At 42.2% G+C, this 21,899-nt stretch overlaps 1 protein-coding gene across 1 annotated transcript in view; it reads right to left on the reverse strand.

The window, feature by feature from the left end:
* Positions 1–1,871: 1,871 nt before the first annotated feature.
* LOC117055283 overlaps positions 1,872–21,899 on the reverse strand; it is a 40,562-nt gene continuing 20,534 nt past the window's right edge. The window contains exons 8-13 of the mRNA XM_033164744.1: positions 19,407–19,585; positions 9,093–9,250; positions 8,031–8,073; positions 4,737–4,923; positions 3,930–4,065; positions 1,872–2,102 (exon numbers count right to left, since the gene is read on the reverse strand). Of these exons, the coding sequence (XP_033020635.1) occupies positions 2,003–2,102; positions 3,930–4,065; positions 4,737–4,923; positions 8,031–8,073; positions 9,093–9,250; positions 19,407–19,585 (803 nt within the window). The 3' untranslated portion in view covers positions 1,872–2,002. The remainder of the gene's footprint in view (positions 2,103–3,929; positions 4,066–4,736; positions 4,924–8,030; positions 8,074–9,092; positions 9,251–19,406; positions 19,586–21,899) is intronic.

Consider the following 21,899-nt stretch of genomic DNA (forward strand, 5'->3'; position numbering starts at 1 on the left):
CAGTGAGTTCAATGGAATGTCGCTTTAGTTAAATAATATATATATATATATATATATATATATATATATATATATATATATATATATACACACACATACACCTTTCTCCTAGGTAAGAGTGTACAGGTTTGCCACCTGACACCATTAAGAAATCTTCAAAATGCAGTGATCCCTCTGCCCTTAGTGGAATCATTTTTAAAGCATGAAAGCTGGAAGTTTTTAAATTTTAAATGTTCTGTACAATGGCTGCTCAATATTAATAGAATACCCCCCTGCCCCCCCAGGCTACAGTAAAATCAGCAAAGCAGTTTGCCGTAGGTTTGCTCAGCTGATGCAACAGAATGAAACTTAATCAATTAGCAGGGAAAACTTACAGGAAGCAACTGTTAGCAAATAACGTCTGTGCCATCATTTAACAAGCTACACCTGACTTCATGGTAACCAGGGAAATTCAGAAAAGATGAAAATATAGTATTTAATTCCTGAAGTGTCCATGAATACCGTACAGTCTCTTTTATGCAATGCCCACAATTTAATATTGCCATCCTTCGGTATATATGAAATATAATTTCCCCACATTCCCCTCTTTATAAAAACATATAATTCCCCCCTTCATTTAAAATTAGCACTCTATCTTGCTAGTGGGGCACGATGCCAGCACAGCAGATGGGCATATATGTGGGTATGCCATTGAAATCTGGTTACAAGGCAACTGGTTTTTCATCTAAGAATCTGGCAAAGCTGGTTGCTTAGGATTCAAGAGAAAGCTTAACTCGCCACTACTGTCCTTTAAAGCAGTGTAGAATCAGTTGATGAAATTAAGCTAGACACAAAATGGCCGGATTCTGGTAAATAAAACTTTTTGAAACACAGAGCAGAAGAAATAAAATTTGGTGTCTTTCAGCCAATTGATAGGCAGTCAGCCTCAAAACTCTGACATTCGTCTGTTGTTCAGTAATGAACCCGTAGTCACTCAGGTCACTGTGAAAAGACCTTCTGCTTTCTGCAGAATGGAGGCACACATTTTCTCCTATATGGGGCAGGAAAGGGGCTTCATGATAAACCACAAGCATAAATTTCTGGTTGGTTTGATAAACATTTTGCCTTCAATCTTATTTAGATTTCCAGTTCAATCCTGCATGTGTCTACTTAGAAGTCACTTCTGTTGATGTCAATGGGGCTTTTTCCATGTGAGTGTAGGATTGCAACCTTATAGCCTAGTTTCAGTAAAGACAAACCATGGTATGATTACATCCATGCTTGATAACACCATACATAAATACATTATGATTCTTTCCAAAGAAATATGATTGATTTAAATAAACAAAAAGCTTTCTGAAATGGTTTTTTAAAAACCCCCCATAAAAAAATAACATTGGTAAATGCCTTTATGATTTTGACAAGAACATAGAGGGACATCTGGGGAGAAAAATACCAATTCACTGCTGTGAAAAACATCATCAATGTGTTATAGTGACAATAGATACCTATAATTAAGTCAACTGAAATGTCTGCACATCAAATTATATGCTGCTATTTATAACTGCAGTTGTCCATTAGTATTAGCTTTCAAATGTGCTTGAAACTCCAAAGGAAAATGGGAAAAATATTATTCAGGGGTACTTGAGTATAATGTCAGTAACAGCGCAGGACCACAACTCCCAGGAGCAAACATGCTACCCCCCCCCACCCAACCCTTAGAGAATGATGTTTTCAACACTGAAAATAAGATCATAACAACACGTTGCATGGATATAATTGCAGCTCCTCCTGCATAGTAGGTGCAGTAAAAGAAAAAAAAAAGACACAAAACAAACAGGGAAATATACACATGAAGGGCTTTTTGTTTATTTACTAATTGCTTACAAAATTGTGCAGCTTGTCAGTCATGAGAGATGTGATGATCAAATGTTGCTAAATTATCTTTCAGTAATGACATTTGCTGGTAGCAGGTACACACTTGTTCTGAAGCCCAGCACAGAAGACTGTATTAGATTCCCCTTCACATCTTGGTCTCCTCCAGTGGTCGGTTCATGAAGTCTTGAATGGCCTGGTTTAATGGCAACCACTTACTGACCGAGGCTCTCAGTGCCGTAATCCATCTGGAAGAAAGGAATAGGCAGAGCTGGTCACTAAATGAATGGTGTTTGGATAACTGCAAGCTAAAGACTGCTTGAGCTTGCATCAATATGGCAGATGAACAATCATATCACAGCAAGTGCGCTGCCAAAAGTAGCAGGGACTGAAAGCGTGGCAAAGTTTTTGTAAAAAGAATTATTTAGGAGGAATGGACGGTAGCCCTAGTTTTCAACACAACAGTTATGGGGTTTTTTTTTGGGGGGGGGGACTCCAACAAATCCTTATTCTTTAATCTAGTTTTAAGCCAGGCATGGAAAGCATTGTGGGACTCAGAGTAAAATGGATAACTAACTGACTGAGACATTTCCCTATAGCCAGCCAAAGGCAGATTGTGGTTTGAATGTTTTGACCTGTGATAGATAACTGGATTGTCTGCATTGTACCAAGTCCTGGAAATTAATATACAAAATGTGGCTTAAGTCAAGACAGGGTAAGTCCTGCTCTTTCTGTGAGTCTGTGATTAAGGATGTGGTAAATTCCGAGGAAAACAGTAATGGAAGCAGAAATTGCCAATGTTCATCCCATGTACAGGGTGGAATAACGTAATGACAATGCACTTTACGTAATTAATTGTGCAAATTACGTAAGTTGCATAATTTTGCCATATAAATTACATTCTCATTACATTATTCCCCTCTTCATTTCAGTGAAAAAGGTTTTTGGTGGAAGACAAACTCTAGCAGAATAGAAACCATGCTGAATGTGATGAATTCAGGAGGGAATGGAAAATGATACCTTCTTACTTCCCTATATGTGATGCATCAAAAAGTTTGAAGGACCATTCATAGGCATAGGTCACTTTCACAGTGACTCTGGTTCCTCAGTTACTGTGATGAAATAGTCATATATGGATATCCTTTAATATCTATGTTTATCTCATTAGGATTTTAAGGTTTTCTGAAGGCACAACTCATTTTCCTTCTACAGTAGATGCTCAGGTTACGGACGTAATCTGTGACGGAGGCACGTCCACAACCTGCAGCGTTTGTATCCCGCAGCACTGCGCCTGCGCACGCGCGTGATGCAATTTGGTGCCTCTGCGCATGCGCGAGTGCCAAAACCCAGAAGTAACCCCTTTTGGTACTTCCGGGTTTGGCGCAGAGCGCAACCCGAAAAAATGTAACCCGCAGCGGCCGTAACATGAGGTATGACTGTACTCTCTTATGTGGCCTTAAAGTCACCATTCTCCAACACACACACACAACTTTAAAGAAAGACTCTCTTGTGAAATGGTGGAATTAGAATTTATCTGCAGATTTGATTGTATTGGTTGAGGACTCAAGTTTCTTTTCCACTAGAGGTGATAAATTAACATAGCAAAGGTAGAAAGATGCTATTAAATTCTGTTATTGTTGTTCTGCTCTTGTATATATTTGAGCTTTGTACAGAGATAACACAATGCATTTCATAGTCTTTCAACTCCACTGTTTACATTTCCCCCCTCTGTGTGTGCATTTTATAAATGCCACAATAAATATGTCCTTAATGTGTCAGTTGTCCTCATTTTCATTTTTCTTATTCCAGAGGTGTTTGAGTTTCTTTCCCATCAAGCTTTCCCATTGAACCTCTCCTTCAATGCATCTTTAAAAGAAACAGTAATAATGTCCCTATTTCAACCATAATTGTTCATAGAAAACTTCAGTTCTACTTAAAGGTAGTTAACCACCCAGACAATGACTCAGAAGCCTCAAAACTTCACTCATTGTCTACAACTATGGAAAGGTGGTGAAAAGGCAGGTAGAAATGGGCTAGAGAAACAATTTTAGAGGAAAGAGGAGATCATCATCTACCGTTTGTTTTCGGTCACGCTCTCTGCACATAAGTAGAAGGTTTTAAACTCCTCCGAAGGTGGCTTCACTTCAATCACGGACCTCCTGGAACCAAGGGCCTGTTCACTCACAGTGTATCCCTGCAGGTAAATCCCACCTAGAAAAAGAAAGAGGGACAATAGGCAAAAGGTAGAGGACACACTATGCACACAGATGGCTCCAGAGTCTCCAGCATAAAAAAGAAAAAGAAACCCAGGAATCAGGGCTGGGAAAATCGTCTCTTTGAGACTCAGAGGAAATCACTGCCGGTATGAGGCTAAATGGGTCACAGGTTCCTGTGTTCATAAACCTAACAGATCAGGTGCTTTTCCTGAGCAAGGCTCTCCAGATCACATCAGGTCCACTACACCTCATTGACCGACTCCCAAGAACTCTAGCTCTGCCCGCCAGCTGTTTATTGGCATTTTCCTCAAATATTTCTCTGTGTTGCAGAGGATGCACAGTGTCACAACGAAATAAAGTGGCTGTATCTTGAAAAGTCACTGTAAGAATCAGGACCCCTGGAATGGCAGGCCAAAGCAATACAGCAGGCCTGCTCCAACAATGCAATAAAGGAATATTGAAAGTAGACCTAGCAAAGCATAGGTCACCCCATCGACTTCATGGCCGAGTGGAGATTTGAAACCTGGTCTCCCAGGTCATAGTCCAACCCTCTAACTGTTACACCACACTGACGCTTCCTGTTTTACATTATTGGCATTTTCGTATTATGTATAGGAAAATAACCTGCTTGGTTTCAAAAAAGGAGGAGGAAAGGTGACCACCTACCAAGGGCATGTGTAGAGCGTATGCTGGCATAAAAATACAAACAGCCATCTTTCAGAATGCAGTAGTGTTGAACCCACATGTCCTTGTTCTTGTCCAATTGGTGAAGAAGTCCCAGGCACTCCGGGTTTTTGATGGCAAGCGGTGGAAGGCTTGTGTTGTGCATGGTGACATCTACCCAGACGTGGTTCTGTACATTGGAGTTAGTAAAAGAGATTACTTTTACTGTTGGTAAATGAGCTCAATGCACACAAAATTATCCAAGCATATTTAAAGCCGCAAAAAAATTAGAAAGTTAAGATGACAGCTTATAATTTGTCCAGTCTATATTGTGAAACGGACAGATCTCTCAACAATTCATAAGGAGCATACTCTGGTCTGTTAAATTCTGATTTCCTGCTGTCGGCATTCTATAAATCCATACTGTGCCCATTTTAATGTTCATTTCTCATTTCGGTTATTAGCTTCACGGTGATTTTGGATATCACGTTAATCAGCACATTTCCCAAGTCTCATGCCTTCAAATGTAGCATGTGATATATGACGATTTGCTAAGCAACATATCTGGCCAAATACATCTGGTGGGGATGAGAATAAAGAATGCATGCTTGAAGGAGTGAAATGAACCCATTCTTTAATTACACTGGCATTCATCTGACATCCATCTTAATATATGGGTTTGAAAGGCATGCAGTTGAAATCTAACATCAGAAGCTGTTTTCAGATGTCAGCGTTTGCAAAGCTTGGAGCTTGCTTTGAAGTTAGCTTCTAGATGGAATGGCCATGTTAGTCGGCTGCAGCAAAACATATTAAGTATCTTGTGGCACAAACAAATACATGATCACATATTGCATATGCTGCATCTGATGGAACAGACTCCAATTCAGAGATGGGGAGCCTGCAAACAGTCCAGATATTGTGGGACTCCAGCTCCCATGAGCCCCAGCCAACATGTCTAATGGTCAGGAAAGATGGTAGCTGTAGTCCTGCCACAACTGAAGGGCCACATAGGCCCCACCCCTGCCCTAGTCTGTGGAAGCTTAGCCTTTAATGAGTTTTTTTAGTCTTTAAGTTGCCACAAAACTCTAGAGTTGTCCCTAATGAAGTCTTATCAGAATGCCTTGCCATGAGTACAAAACACAACTCAGCATATAACTGCAAACATCTCTAGTTAGGGTTGAGCAGCATTGCATTAAGTTGTGGTTCTTGTCTGTGATGAGACTACTCAGACAACTGCTTTGCTAAAAAAGAAAAGAAAAGAAAATAAACAGTTCACTAGTTGCTTAAACATTGTCTGAAGCAGTGTGTGCAAATAAACAATTCCAAAGATTCTTAGAAAAACAGAAGACAAAATCCAACTGTTGCCCATCAACCAGCAGAATGACCTTCTGTTTGCACTTCCTCCTCCTTTCGTCTGCTTCACACCTGAAATCTGCTCCAGAGGGCTAAGAGTTTGCAAGGAAAAGGAGGAGGAGGAGGAGGAGAAGTCAAGTCCCTTTGCATGAGTGGAAGTCTGCTCACACAGCAGAGGATGCTGTACAATGGCTCCTACTGACATTTATATGAAATTGGAAGGTTGTACAACTTAGAGAACAGCTTGAATGAAGGCCATCGCTTGATCTATTGTGATTATTTATCTCCTGACATCTTTCAAAGATTCCCCTGCTGCTACCTGGAGTGGAAGGTGTGCATATATCCATGCCTAGTTATACAGAACAGGCCTAAAAATGGTAACAAAACTCTTGAGAATTAAATCAGGTTGCCACGGTCTCATGTACAAACAAGTGCGTAGCTATGTGAAAAGGATCAAGCTGCAAACCAGGTCATTTCTCCTCATTTTCACATCAGATGGAAGCTCAAGAGTTGAGCCTCGGTGGTCTAAAGCAAATGTGCTTGTTTATCAGCAAAATTGGTAAGCAGTATAGCTAGCAACCTATGTCTTTGCTCATTTGAAGTCCTTGGAGAGAAGCCATACAATACAATGTTGACGATCTATTTCCCTTTAAATTGCATTATTTCCTCTGGAGCCTTGATGAGCCTGCAGAGGAGGAGATGAGCTAACTTCAGGAAATACTGTTAAGTGCATGCCCCGCTATCCCTTGCCGGTGAACCTTCTGGGATGTACGGTGGCAAAGTGCAAAGAGAGGACTGAAAGGATGCTCACCACATATGCGGAATAGATGCTTTACTCTCAGTCTCATTAGGATGACATAGCACCAATGCTTCAGTGTGTGGCACCATTGAGTTTGCAATAAAGAGAACCACTCTCCGTTGCTAAAGGGAGTTCTTGTTATTTTGCCTTTTAAAAAAAAGACAACCAAACCTCTGGGTGGGTTGTCAGGCTAAAGAGGGTTGTAATTTAGCATTCGCTTATTCCGTTACATTTTTTTAAAAAAGGGGAGGCACCATAAACTGTAAGCAAAAATTGCTAATGAGACCTGTTATGTGATTGTATTTGCATCTGTTCATGTGAAAGGAAATGAAAAAGAAAACAAAATGATGTCTTAACCAGAGCGTAGCAGCAAAGTAGTAATCTATAAAAATAATGGGTTTCCCAAGCAGTAGAAAATTGCTAAAAGGCTGAAATGGTCTAAAACCATATTATCCAAATAAACCTCTCACCCCTGCTCTTAGCAATGTTTGACTTATTTTTACATCCTGCATAGTTCTGACTGCTTTAATATTCTTGTATATGTGTAGTATTTTGGGCAGCGTTTAGACCAGGGTAGCCCATCAGATGATGCTGAACCATAGGGATGATGGGGATTGCATCTGGAGGGTTGGTGGTTCCTTGTCCATGATTTAGACCTTTTTAAATCTTAAGCACATTCTTTCTATTGAGGAATTCTGGGCCTTTAGTTTGTTAAGGGTTGCTTGGAGTTGCAAATCTGGATACCCTACCAGAGTTGATGTTTCTGTTTTCGAGAATGGCTTAGCAAAGCTGTTGCTTATGGCTAACAAAGCACAAATACAGAGAGATCCCAGAGTGCAGGGCAGCTTCACACAGCAGCTCACCTGTTGGTTTGCAAATAGCATGCAGAACACTTGAAGTTGGTTCCGCCTGCCCCATGAATGACTTTGCCAAGAGCTGAGGGCCATGAAGATAAAGTACTCACTCAGCATGTGCCCTAGGATTGGCATACGTGAGAGACCAGAAGGGGGACTTAATCCCTTGTCAAGTACTCTCTCATAGACTTTGGCGAGTCTATGCACAAATTAAGGTCACCCCCAGCATGTGAAGTCTGTAAATTAGAAATGGACAGGCACAAACAGAAACAAAGGCTCTGGCAAGGTTACCTGATGAACGGGATGCACAGCTTTCTCCATGGCCTCCAGCCACCTATGAAGGAGAGGAAAAAAAAACCCTATAGATGAGAATAGGTTTGCTTGACAGGAATAGTGCAACAGCCTGCACGGAGGCCTTGTGGCCCTTTAGGGAATTGGCAGGGCCAATTTCAAACACATGCAGGAGTCTGTACCTCACAAAAACATGTGCTAACATCCTCACAGCATTGCTCATACTGGTATGAACTAACAGTTTGCAAATGTTCCTCATCTCCACCATTGCCATACTTCTTTTCCTCTCTATCGGAGGACAAATATGGACATAGCCACCTATATACAAAACAGTATTGGTGTCTCCTAGTAGGAGAAGGAATTATGTGTGTATAGAATATGCAGATAATGAGCAAATGGAAATTTTGAAAGCAGGCTGAATACAGTTGCTGGGGGATGACAGTGAGTGAAGGCTGTTGACCTCATACCCTGCTTGTGGGTTTCCCACAGGAAACTGGTTGGAAACAAGCAGGGAGCCAGAGTGGTGAAGTGGTTAGAGTGTTGGACTAGGACCTGGGAGACCAGGGTTCTAATCTTCACTTGGCCATGAAGGCCGCTGGGTGACCTCGGGCCAGCCGCTCACTCTCAGCCTAACCTCTACCTCAGAGAATTGTTGTGAGGATAAAATGTACATCAGCTCAAGCCCCATGGAGGAAAGGTTGGATATAAATGCAATAAATAAATGAAAAATGCTGTATCACAGAGGCCTTTGGTCTGGTCTATCCAGGACTGCTTTTCTTAAATGATTATGCTAAAGAACAACAAAAGACCAATACAAAAAAAAAACCAGAGGAATGCAAAATAAAATAACATATTATGCAAGTTACTAACAGAATGCTGATGGGGGAGGGGAGAATTGTATATGTGGTAACCCCAATTAAATCTCAGTGCAAATGTTTTCTCTCCTGCAGTAAGAGACTGCCTGCCTGCCTGCATATGCAATTGACCTTAATAAGCAAATCCATTTTGCAGAACTAGGAAGAAAGAAAACATAGAAAGGAATGTAGTGAGTGGATTATGTACCTCTTCATCTCTTGGTTTGATGTGGCACAGAAGTAAAAAATCCTGTTTCCAATCTGAGGAATGCACTTAAATACAAAGGGTTTGCCCAGGCTACTGTCCACACCAATTTCAGCACCTTCTAACTTTGTGACTTCTAATGGTCTGCACTTTCCTTCATCCTGTAATGAAGACAAGAAAAGAAAAAAAGATTTTGAGAAAAGCCGGGGGGGGGGGCTTAACAGACATGGTGGTGGTGGGTTTTTTTGGTAAACATCCACTTTAATTCCACAAATTGCTTCTCATCTAAAAAGCAAAGATTGCATAGTAAAGCCAGTTACTATGGGATGCACTGAAAGAAGCTGATTCCATAGAATCATAGAATTGTAGAGTTGGAAGGGACCCTGAGGATCGTCATGTGCCTTCTATTTAAAGTCAAGGAGATTCACTGCAGCTGTCCAAATCCCTTTTGCTCTACTTAGAAGGAAACATATACATTAACCTCCCCCGAACGTGAGAAAATGCTTGCATGCTTTGGATATGTTTTACAAGTGGTTCACATTCTAGTCCTGTTCTTTTCCTGTGATGCTAGACTTAGTTTGGGGGGTTTTAGGGGATTCATTTTCGGCTTTCATATCATTAGGCACAGTGAGGTAGCTGCCTCAGGTGGCAGATAGTAGGGGGAGAGGGGCAGTGGTGACAAAGTGTTGGAGGACAGAGCTACACCCAAGCTAGCTTACTGCTTTCAAGTGTGGCAAAGGACACTGTCCTGTTGATGTATGACTCACCCTCCAGTCCAGTTGGCTTCTGTACCTGGACTGCACCATCTGGTTCTTTGCCCCAGGCAGCAGAATGTCTTAGGCCAGCCCTTTGCTTGCAGCCCTTCCTATTGTACAGGCTACTCTAAATTTCCAGCAGCTGAGGTTTTCATTTTGACCAACTTCAATATTTCAGAAAAAGTGAAACCCTGCAGCAAAAGGAAAGACTACCTTTGTGCTCTTCTGCTTTTAACTCTGAGAGGACTCTTCTCAGAGCATGTGATTGCTACATGCCTAATACACTTTGCTGTGAAAATTAGGTCATACACTTTCCTTTGCAAGTGTGATCTATTAAGCTCCTCCCTTGATGAACTATGCATTTTGTTTCCTGATGCATCCTCACTCCCAGAATTTCCCATTGGCTATACCTTTGTGCTGACTGCCAACACCAGTTTAGATCATTCCCTAAAGAGACTGTGGATGAGTTCAGATGTAATGCAAAATGGAACGCATGGTTTGCGCTAAGCATACTAAAGAACCTACTCCATGGTTTTAGCTTCCATGTGCACAGCAGGCAAACAATCTTAAGCTACTTGTCGGCTTTTGTTTCTCATTTGCTCAAGGCTCAGCTTCATAAGTTCACTTCCATCTCCCAGGCACAGCAGCCTCTTGCAGCGCAGTAATGACTTTAACTGTGGTTGGTCAATGGTGCTTGAATTCAGGCACAACAGCGAAGAGTGGTGTGCAGATCAGCTTGTAAAATGGTGGTTTTCAAACTAGGTTCCAATTGCAATTCTAAATCAATACTTGTCAGCCACAGTTTGTGGGCAGGCTTAGGTTCAAACAAACCATGGCTTTGTGTTATACCTGAACCAAGCCAGTGGAACAGGCTGATTAAAGGAAATAGCTCGCCAAACCTACGCAATGAGTCCGTCCAACTTATACCCCAGACCTCTTAGACTCAGTTTCAACCCTGCATTTACTGGACTGTTTTCTTACTACACTCATTTTTTCTTCTGTTGTGAAGCATCACTGACAATCTTACCATCTGAAAGAAGGACAATTTCAGCACAACCTACTTTTCACACCAGATTGTTGATCGTAAGAAGAAACAAATTTTGTCAAAGCAGGCCCTCCCTAAATTTCAGTGAAGGGCTTGTATTGCAAAAAATGCATCACAAATACACAATAAAAGATGATACCGATCTGCAAAAAAGAAGCATATGCTAATTTATATCTGTAGATATAAATGTAGAAATAATAACTGTAATTAAATCTATACCACAGCATGGCAACAAAGACTATGGCCAGGTGCTATGCAGTCACACACTCTGTTAGTCTGCTGTACAAGCTCCCCTTTGGTGATTCCTAATATTGGACAGGACAGCCCACTGAATAGAGGACTGTGCTCTGTAAAAAAAAAAAAAAAAGAGAGAGAGAGCATAAGGTCTGCTTTACTTGAGACATGATGATTTCTCATATCTGAGTCATTACAACATTATATTGTCTGCTCTCATCCACCATCTGTTGCAAACTCTGCATATATTATGGTGGTGGTGATGGCAGAGGTGGAGGAATCCGGTCAGAGAAAAAGGAGAAATGCAGACCCATTCCAGAGCTCCCCCAGTCCGGCTGTGCTACTAGAAAAGAAGTCCATACACAGAGTTGCAAAATATTTGTAAATGCAAATGAGCCATTAGAGAGAAGCATAAGCATTTTGCTGCTTGTCTAAGACTACATAAACAAAGTCAGATCCTTTTAGTGTGGCATAATTAATCTCAAATAAGAACCACTGCCCCATTTTGTTTGCAGAATCAATATCACTGTTTGGACCATTGATGGGGACTCTAGCTCCCATCAGCCCCAGACAGCATGGTCAAATGGTCAGGAATGATGGGAGTTGTAGGGTGCCATGTTACAATAGTCCAATCCCAAGGTTACCAATGAATGATTCCCTGAAGCTATAATGGCATAGCAGCCAATGCTATGGGACTCCTGGCCACTGAGGTTACCACGGACAAAGATGGATCAAGAAACACCCCTAGACTGTGCATCTATTCCTTCAGAGAGATTGCAACCCAGTCCAGAAGAGGCGTGTACACCCAGGTATCACTCGCCCACAGAGCTTCCATCTACAGATTGGGCTTATTGGTCGTCATCTAGCCCACCACCGTGTTTAGGCACCAGCTTAGGACTTGCCCCACCATACCCAATTCAGCTGTAACAGAGAACCAGAGCTAGGTATCATCAGCACACTGATGACACCATGCTGTGACTCTCCTAATGACCACTCCAAACAGCTTCCTATAGATCAGGTGTGTCAACTCTAGGGGGTGGAGGTGTTGCCAGCCCACCTCAATATTCCTTAGCCAAGCTGAGCATGGCAAAGCATCAAAGGCTGGCTCCTCCTGAGCGTGAGAGAAGAGGAGCCATGGACACTGAAGTTGCACAGCACTGGGCAAGGCCTCCTACCAATGATGCACCTCCTTTCACCACCATGTGCACACTGGGCCACTGAGCCCCCCACAATCTTCGGCCCAAGGCGGTGCCAAAGATGAGGGGTGGGGGAACTTTTTTCAGCCTGAGAGTCACATTCCCTTCTGGGTAGCATCCCGCGGGGCTAAATGTCAATGGTGGGCATGTCCAGAGACAAAATTCACCTGAGTCCACAGCCACACTTCCCCTTCTATCCTCCATCTAGAGCCATTATTAGAGTTCAGGGCCAAGAAACACAAGCAGGGTGCAAGGCAGGGGTGGTGAGTGGTGTGCCTCGGAAGGGTGTGAGTCACATTGCTTCTACACTCCCCACATGGGACGTGGGTGGCGCTGTGGTCTAAACCACTGAGCCTCTTGGGCTTGCCGGTCAGTAGGTCAGCGGTTTGAATCCTCGCGGCGCAGCGAGCTCCCATTGCTCTGTCCCAGCTCCTGCAAACCTAGCAGTTCAAAAGCACACTTGTGCAAGTAGATAAATAGGTACCACTGTGGCGGGAAGGTAAATGGTGTTTCCGTGCACTCTGACTTCCGTCACGGTGTTCCATTGCACCATAAGCAGTTTAGTCATGCTGGCCACATGACCTGGAAAGCTGTCTGTGGACAAACGCTGGCTCCCTTGATCTGAAAGCGGGATGAGTGCCACACCCCATAGTCGCCTTTGACTGGACCTAACTATCCAGGGGTCCTTTACCTTTACCTTTATCCTCACCACTCAATACAGCGGCTAACAATGTAGTGAGCTTCCAACCCACAGGGGCCTAGACTGGGTAGTCCACTTTGTGCTGGAAACAGGAGTGGAACTCCAGTATAGGGTCATGCAACTCCCTGGCATGCAACCTGTAGATTGCTCTTTCCATCTGCAAAGAAAATTAATCAGTGACTAATAAGAGGAAACACAAAGCATGCCCAAGGGAGTGTCACGGCACCTTGAAAGACCAACAGATTTATTGTGACCTAAGTTTTTGTGGAATTATAGCCTAGATAAAACCATAGTGTTTAATTAGCAAACCGATCCACTCACAATGGGCCTCACAGAGGCTCTGCAAATGGAATCAGATTGCAGGCTGGTTATAAAGAATGGGACGACTCTCTGCCTGTGGAGGATAAAGCTCTCTGTTAGAATGGACATTGTACCTCTAGGAGGAATAGCTCAGACCTAAATCTATTTATAGTTAAGCCTTTTATATAAACCACTTAGACTTAGCAGTGAAAACGTGGGCTTGAAAGAAGATGGGCTTGGATGTTCCATCAGGGAGTGAGACAATGTGAAAGGCCCAGGGAGATGAAAACATATTTTATATAAAATGGGCTCCGGGTGCAATGTTGGAAATTAAGATAATTTTAAAGATTTTTTTCTCCCCCTCTTTCACATTGCAACTGTTATTTGGTTCAATCATGGGGGGGGGGGGTTGAAGGCAACAACAGTTGAAATGTGTATGGGAAAATTAATACTGGGTACCCAAAATTATTTTTTATAGTCCAACTTTAGCTCAGTTGGTAGAGCAGGAGACCAATTTCAGGGTCATGGGTTCGAGCCCCACACTGGGCAAATGATATCTGCATTGCAGGGGGTTGGACTAGATGAGACTTCATGATCCCTTCCAACTGTACAGATCTTTGATTCGATGATTCTGAAAGGACATATAGTCACGATGCCTATTTATTACCTTCAGTATCAGTATTCGTCTGAATACCAACTGATGGAGAGCACAGGAGGGAGAGCATTGTCCTGCTCCTGCCCTCCTTCTAAGCATGTGAAGGACAGAAGAAGGGGAGGAGGAAGGCATCAATATAAGGAAAGGCTCACTGTTGTATTTTCTCACAACTAAGCATAAACTATGGTTTAGCATTATGTCTGAAATGGGCTGGCGGCTTCCAGGCAAGAGAGATTGCTAAGAGTACTGGATGCATTCTGAAGCTGGTCAGTTGTGACACAGTGTTTTAGAAGGACTATGGCTAATGCTATGACAATTATCACAGTGAATATATTGTATCTCTCAGCTGCTACTACTTGCAAAGCTGACCCAGAAAGTGAACCTGTGCTGGCTCCGTGCAGAGATAGAGTGATCTTGTACTTGTTATGATGAGTTTGGCGTCTATGTTGCAAAAGCAAAATTGCTTATATTCAATCTGACTTCCAGGGTGTCAATTTAGATGATGTACTGATGTTTATCTATCTCAATTGTCTCCAACCCTATATTGTCCCCCTGGGCCAAAACAGGCCATGCGATAATGCTTAAAGTAGAGAGATGTGGAACCTTTGGCCCACCATATGTTGTTGATCTCCAACTCCCATCATCCCTTGCAATTGGAAGGTCTCGGAACTAGAGTCCAATGATATTTGGAAGGCCACAGGTTCCCCAGCACTGGCTTAAAAAGCCTATGGACGGCTGGTTGCCCAAACTGGCCAACTCCTTTACAACTGCTACTTAGGAAGCTCTCAGCTCTTACACAACCAATTATTAGTTTAGGGGATGGGACCAATTCCTCTCCAAGCCTCGATTACTTTTCTTCTTCCAAGGCTGGCAACATCTACTTGGTGTGGAATGCAAGATCCCCAAAATAAAATAATTCCCCTGGCATCTGGCCAGGGGAGCCATGTATGTAGCAGCCAGTTGGACATGTGGAAGTCGATCTGGCAAGTGGCGTACGTGTATGTACAGTAGGGAAGCTTGCTTGTGTACGCACAACCCACACTTGCGGGATTAGGTTTATCTGGCTTAGAAAAGAATAGACTGAGATAATAAGATAGCCCAGGCAATACACATCTTCAGATAACCAACGCCCTCTGGTGATAATCAGGCTAAGCCATCTATTAATAGTTTATAAGACTAGGTTCTGTTGACCTAGATTGTCTGAGTGACCCACTGCTGTGGCGAGGAAGTACACAGTCTTTCCCTGTCTTTCTTGCTGTCCTTTGCTACGCAGTTGCACAAGCTCTTTGCCTTGGGGCTTCCTGAAGGCACTGAGCTTGTGCACCTACTGTAATGCAGAGTGTGGTTCTTAAATAGAGTTTTATGTATCTACCTTTGGGAGAAAAGCAATGACAAACCTAGACAGCATCTTAAAAAGCAGAGACATCACCTTGCCGACAAAGGTCCGTATAGTTAAAGCTATGGTTTTCCCAGTAGTGATGTATGGAAGTGAGAGCTAGACCATAAAGAAGGCTGATCGCCGAAGAATTGATGCTTTTGAATTATGGTGCTGGAGGAGACTCTTGAGAGTCCCATGGACTTCAAGAAGATCAAACCTATCCATTGTTAAGGAAATCAGCCCTGAGTGCTCACTGGAAGGACAGATCCTGAAGCTGAGGTTCCAATGCTTTGGCCACCTCATGAGAAGAGACGACTCCCTGGAAAAGACCCTGATTTTGGGAAAGATTGAGGGCACTAGGAGAAGGGGACGACAGAGGACAAGATGGTTGGACAGTGTTATCGAAGCTACTAACATGAGTTTGACCAAACTGTGGGAGGCAGTGGAAGACAGGAGTGCCTGGTGTGTTCTGGTCCATGGTGTCACAAAGAGTCGGACACGACTAAACAACTAAACAACAACCTTTGGGAGGAAATGTCTGCCGGTAAGCCGGTGAGAAATCTTATACAGTTTTGAGCAACATGACTATTTTCTGCTGCTCCTTTCTCATACTGTGTGACATCGGAATCAGAATAGCACAGAGAGGTAACAAGCTTTTTTTTATATAGGGAAGGGATTTGCAAATGGGAGCACCCCTGTTTGAACAACTGCTTGCATTTGTAAGGTGAGCAAAACTCAGGTCACCTTGCAAATGTGAACTCCTGCTGGTGCCTTTCCTTCCAAGTGCCCGCAAAGAGAAGTGGGGAGCTGTTAGTACTGAAGTTGATAGCAGATGTTCCAACTTCTTCGCACACCAACCTTAACCAACAAGAAAGAGCCTCGGAGTCCCAGCATCCCTGACTGGAAATGAAGCTACTGGAATGGCCTTCTCTCCAGGAGAAATAGATGCTGATAGCATCATTTCCCCCACTGAGGATGTTGGGACTTTTCCCAATCCTCTCCTTGGTGGTAAACAATGCTTCTCTAGGGAGCTGTGGCCCCTTCCACTTCCTGTCTCTGCAACATCTGTGGGTCCTTGAGCAGGCAGAGGAACAGGAGCTACAGCTCCTGAGGCTAAGCCTCTTTCATTAAAAAAAAGTCAAAACACATATGCAGATCTTAAATAAGCACTTGCAAATGCAAACAAATCTCTCTATAAGCAAAAAATTGGTTAGTATTGAGCATTTTAATGATAAAAAGGGCTTATCATCCCCTCCGTTTCCAGTGTTCAGACATGAGTGTTATTGCTTATGTAGCCAAAATATCACAACTCAAATTTTAATAGTAACAATCTGATCCAATATAAAAAGTCACAATAACTTTAAAATAAACAATTTATATCAAATAAATAAATATTCGATAACCCATTTGAATCCAATAGTAAACATTAAAATTAAATTTTGGGGAAGGGGGACTTAAGAGGGTGGACTCCCTAAATTGTCCAATGAGGACTATTGATGATGACTCATAAAGTGCTGAATGACTGATGGGGATATAAAAAAGCATGTTAGGAGTGGGAATGGAATGTTTTAGTGGAGTAAAGTCTTATTCAAAATCTTGGTTTGTTTGGAAGCCATTCATCACAGTTCCTCATTTGTACATATTGGGAAACTATGATTAACTGCCAAGTTTCCTTAAGCACTACCACATATATAAAGTAGATGTTTTGTAGGTGATGGATCATATCTCACACTCTTTGGAGGGGTTGACTTCAACCTTGTCAAACTCAGGACCTGTATGTTGGGTTGGCATCCACCTGTCTCGGGAGACACTGGAAGCATGTACCTTGGGGGGTGAAGTCAAACCATTGGAGGGTTACAGCGTCTGCTGTGGCTGTAGAGACTGATATGGGAGAGACATTGCACCATGGCATTTCTTCTCTCTGCAATCCTCCCAGCGGTCATTCCTCCTCTGGTCACTGCTGTGGATAAACAACCTGAGTGCCTGTCTCCAGGCAATGCAGTCCTCTGCAGAAGTTTCCCATATGGTTGGTTCTCAACCCTTTTATTAACTTTTTGCCATATATTTGCCTGGTAGTACTGCTGTTATAACATCTGGCAACTCCCTGGGGCTCTGGGTCCCTGAGAACCCACAAAATTCTCCATGAAGGGGCTGGGCAACCACAAATTTTGGTGCCAGGGCCATGCAGGTTGCATGGCACCCATGGCCCTGGGTGCCCACAGCTGTGGGGCCAAGCTGACACTCCTGGCTGTTATTGTGACCCACCTTAGGTCAGGTGGTAATCCAGAAGTGGGTTGTGACCCACCTGTTGAAGACCACTTTTCTAGACTAAGTGAAGAAGTTAGCTCCTAATGTTTAAAATACTATTTAGATTAAGCGACACACAATTGCCCTGTTAACAACTTAGCATTGTATGCAAAAAGGGGGGGGGAATCATGTTGTCAAACATATATGCACACCCATTCACACACAGAAGAGGTAATATTTTGGGTCTATCTTAAGAATCCAGATTCAATTCGGAACATAGGAAGCTGCCATACACTGAGTGAAAGTACCGCTCCATCTGCAAATGGCTATCCAAGGTTTCAGATAAGAACCTTTTCCAGCTCTACCATCGACAATGCAGATGTTCTGCCACTGCACTTCAGCTCTTCCCAGTTACACTGACCCTTTATTTCATGATAGTAGATGGTTTAGGGAGCTCAAATGTACTCAGGTCTGATAAAATCTCATTTGAGGACCCACACACTGACTTTTTCCAGTACTTTCAAAAACATCTCTGATCAAAGTTCTCCACCTGCTGGATATGTTGTGAAATTAACACTGGCTCTTCGAGGGACTCAATACAAGATGGGTTCTCGGCGCGAAAAGTGAACTAATTTCTAACGTTGTTGAATTTATTATTTATATGAATAAAGAAAATACTGTAAACAGAAAACAACTGAATGCTATGCTACATTACCTGTGCAATTACTGCTTATTTTAGTGGGGAAGTTATGTAATAAGATGTGTCTCCCAGCAACAGTCTTCAAAACGTAACTTGCTTTAAGCCAAGATTCATTAAATCAAGTTTAGAAAAGCAATCAATAATTATACAATCACCCAGTAGATTAAAAATAAAATAAGGATGTACTCTAAATTTATTCCTCAGATTGCAAGAGGGAAGAGGAACAGGCTTCAGACTTGGACGATCCCTTCCATTTTCATCTGATTGGAAGTAGAACATATCATGTCTATTTGAAGATAGGATCCATTTTGACCCTCTGAGATTAGAGCCTTTTAATCAGGGGTGGGGGACTTGCTATCCTCAAGCTTTCTTCAAATGGTCCTTGGCCTATTTCATGTGGGTGTGGGGAGCTCAGAGGGAGAGAAGGCAGGGAGGAGAGGAAAAAGGGGGTGGGCAGTGACAAGATAGAGGGATGGGTGCAAGGAGGGGGAAGCCCTCTGTAACTGATCTGTTCCAACCCCTGACAAGAACAATTTGTTCCAGATGTACTTTTTGCACAAAAGATGGTGACCAAAACATGCATTAGGTATGACAAATTATCCCCAGCTGCCTCAGTAGCTAGTCTCCAGAGGTTTGTGTATGGCCTGGACCAGATTGCTCCAGAGTCTGGTGAACTGGAACAAACCAAAAACGTGGACTTGAATTTTTAACATTACACTCTCCCAGAAGTCCAACGCAGGGTGTGTGTGTGTGTGAGAGAGAGAGAGAGAGCTCAAAAACAGAGTAGGGTATGGCCTGCCCACTACAGTTGTACCCGTCCTCGGCTGCAGAATGCCTTGGGAGTCAAACGTTCCAGCTCATGAACAACTGAAAACCAGAACTGAGTGTTCTGGTTTTTGAACTTTTTCCGCTATTGTTTCCGGTGTGCCTGCACAACCGGAAACCAATTGGAAGCCATGCCTTGGTTTTCCAACGTTTCGGAAGTCGAACAGACTTACCGAACAGATTCCGTTTGACTTCCAAGATACGACTGTACTTAATTTGGACACACCCACTACCAGTGTGTTCCCTCAATGGACAAACAAAATAATTATACACATGCCTTACCTTTTTGTGTTTGTAATAGTAGAGGCAGCCATCATGCTTTAGCACAAACCATCTCTTCCTCCAGCCCTTCAGGATTCCTGACTGGGTTCGTTTGTGCAGGTATCCTCGACATGTTGGACGAGGGGTGTTGGGACAACGACTAATATCAGAGCCAACCAACAATGTCAAGATATCTGGACCTGAAACATTTTATTATATTGTGGTCTATTACAAGGTAAATTAAAACCAAGTCTATGAAGCAGGAAGGTGGGAAAAACTCTTCTATGTTGTTGTTGTTATTATTATTATTATTATTATTATTATTTACTAAATTTGTATACTGCCCTTCATCCAATACAAAATACAAAATGAGAACACAAACTACATAATAGTGTTTTCAGAAGGGTGTTTGGATGTTAATCAGCCTAAGGCCTGGTTGATACGAGGGGGCATCCTGACTGATAATATTTTTTTTTTAACACTCCTTAGTAAATAGAGATAGATGTGGTAAATGACTGCAATTCTCTTCAACGCAAGTGTGTGAATTGCACTCCTATAATTAAAGAATTTGGTATGTGTGTCAAGGTAAATTTGTCAGTCACTTGTGAAATCATTTTTCATTATTAAACCTTTATTGATCTCTGTCAAATTAATGGCATGGTGGAATTCAGTATGTGGTGGAAGTAACTGACATGCACTAGAGGGTACGGTTTGATTTTAATATATCCCAGGGAAATAATTCAAAATTAATTCAAGTGGCATTTTGTTTCCCCTGTATGAAACACTCTCCTCATCAAGTAACATATTAGTTGCACCTGGATGTTGGTTCTCTTATACACAGACAGGTCTAACGTGTTCATTGAGCCAGCTATGAATTTTCCTCCTGAAGAAACACCAGACATAAATAGTAGATTGATGTCTTGAAGGCCACTGTCAGGACCCATCTGTCTTTGAGGCATGGGACCCAGAAGCAATATTGCTAAATGTGCTCTTTCCACCTGACATTTTGGCCTAGACTTAAGTGATACTATGAGCAAATAACAATATTAGTAGCTGGCACAAAGAGAAAATGGGGGTCTTTTATCCAACCAAGGCTTTCCTCTCGGATCACTGTCACCTTATTACTCCATCAGTCTCCGCATGTCCAAAGTAACTTGCCCTTACTGTCAAAGTGAGCTTTTCCAATGCAGCTGAGTGATAAAATTCATAGGCAGGCTCTCCCTTGAAAGATTTTTTTTTTTAAATTGAATCTGTGGCACTTTCAAGCACACTTACATCAGAAATGTCAATCTGTTTTCTCTGGCCTCTCTTTAATTTGCTCCTTCTTTAACCCTTGCAATTATTGCAAGAGCTCATGAAGGAAAATAATCCCTAGGCCAGAATTTCTTTTGCACATGCAGTTAGTAGAACAGCCTGCCCAAAGCTCCTTCACGTGTGTTTCTTTCTGAGCAGGTATTTTCTCAACAGAAACATTTTCATTTTGGATAACACAATAGCCCTTTTCGGGCATTCCGCCTACTACATGTGAGCAGGAATAAAAATGCCAAGCCCTGCCTTCATCAACAACCCTGTCACCCTCCAGCTCATGTAGACAAAAGTCTGATTGTAGCTCCTGAAGAGTGCTGGCTCTTTGGTAGTGAGTTTGGTGAACAGAAGGATGTTAGGCTCCTAGAAAGTGGTTTTTTTTTTTAAAAAAAAAAAATCTATATAGTCAAATGTGACCAGACAAAATTGGGCAAGGCAAGGATTGAGTAGTTTCTGAACCAAGGAATTGATCAATAGTTGCACAAAATGCTCCCATACACCTTCAATTAGTGACAGGCAGGTTTGTCAATTTTGTGCTTCTCATTTTTCCAGTCTTCAGTTCTCTCCCCATTTCCACACCAGTTTTTGATATTTTTTAAAGGCCTCGTGAAAATTTATCAGCATTTCAGTGTGAATTTCTCCCAAAATGCACATGTTTGTATGCGATTTTGCCTAATACATGCATTTCTGCAAAACAATTTTCCCTATTCTAATGCATAAGTTATTTTCACTGTTTTTATGAACCCCGTGCCTTAGTAATATATGCATGTTTGAACACATTCCTTGGCTGGAAAACTGTGCTGCAAAATTTCGAGGAGTGTGGATTTCGAGAGATGGCTGTGTTTTGGTTCATGTATTGTTTCGGAAAGTGTGATTTTGGAAGTTTTTGTTTTAAATGCGAACTGAATTTTTTCTTCTTCTTTGTATAGCATTTATTTGAATAGCCAACCACTGGTGTGAACTGAATTTAATTTCTCTCCTGTCCATATTGCAACAGACTTTTGAGCAGGAGCAAGTGTGTGTGTGTAAAATCCTTGGACATTCATGGGAGGACACAAAAATTATTTGAGATTCAAAGTGTTGTGGGGCGGGATTGCTACGTTATGTACAATCTATTTAAAAAATGTTGCCCAAGGGCTGGTATCTATTTTATTTCCTTTTTAACTTTCGAAATGAAGCTATAGTTGAGCGGCAGAATGCCCAATAATG

Source organism: Lacerta agilis, chromosome 11 (assembly GCF_009819535.1).
Source record: "Lacerta agilis isolate rLacAgi1 chromosome 11, rLacAgi1.pri, whole genome shotgun sequence".
Classification (NCBI taxonomy): domain Eukaryota; kingdom Metazoa; phylum Chordata; class Lepidosauria; order Squamata; family Lacertidae; genus Lacerta; species Lacerta agilis.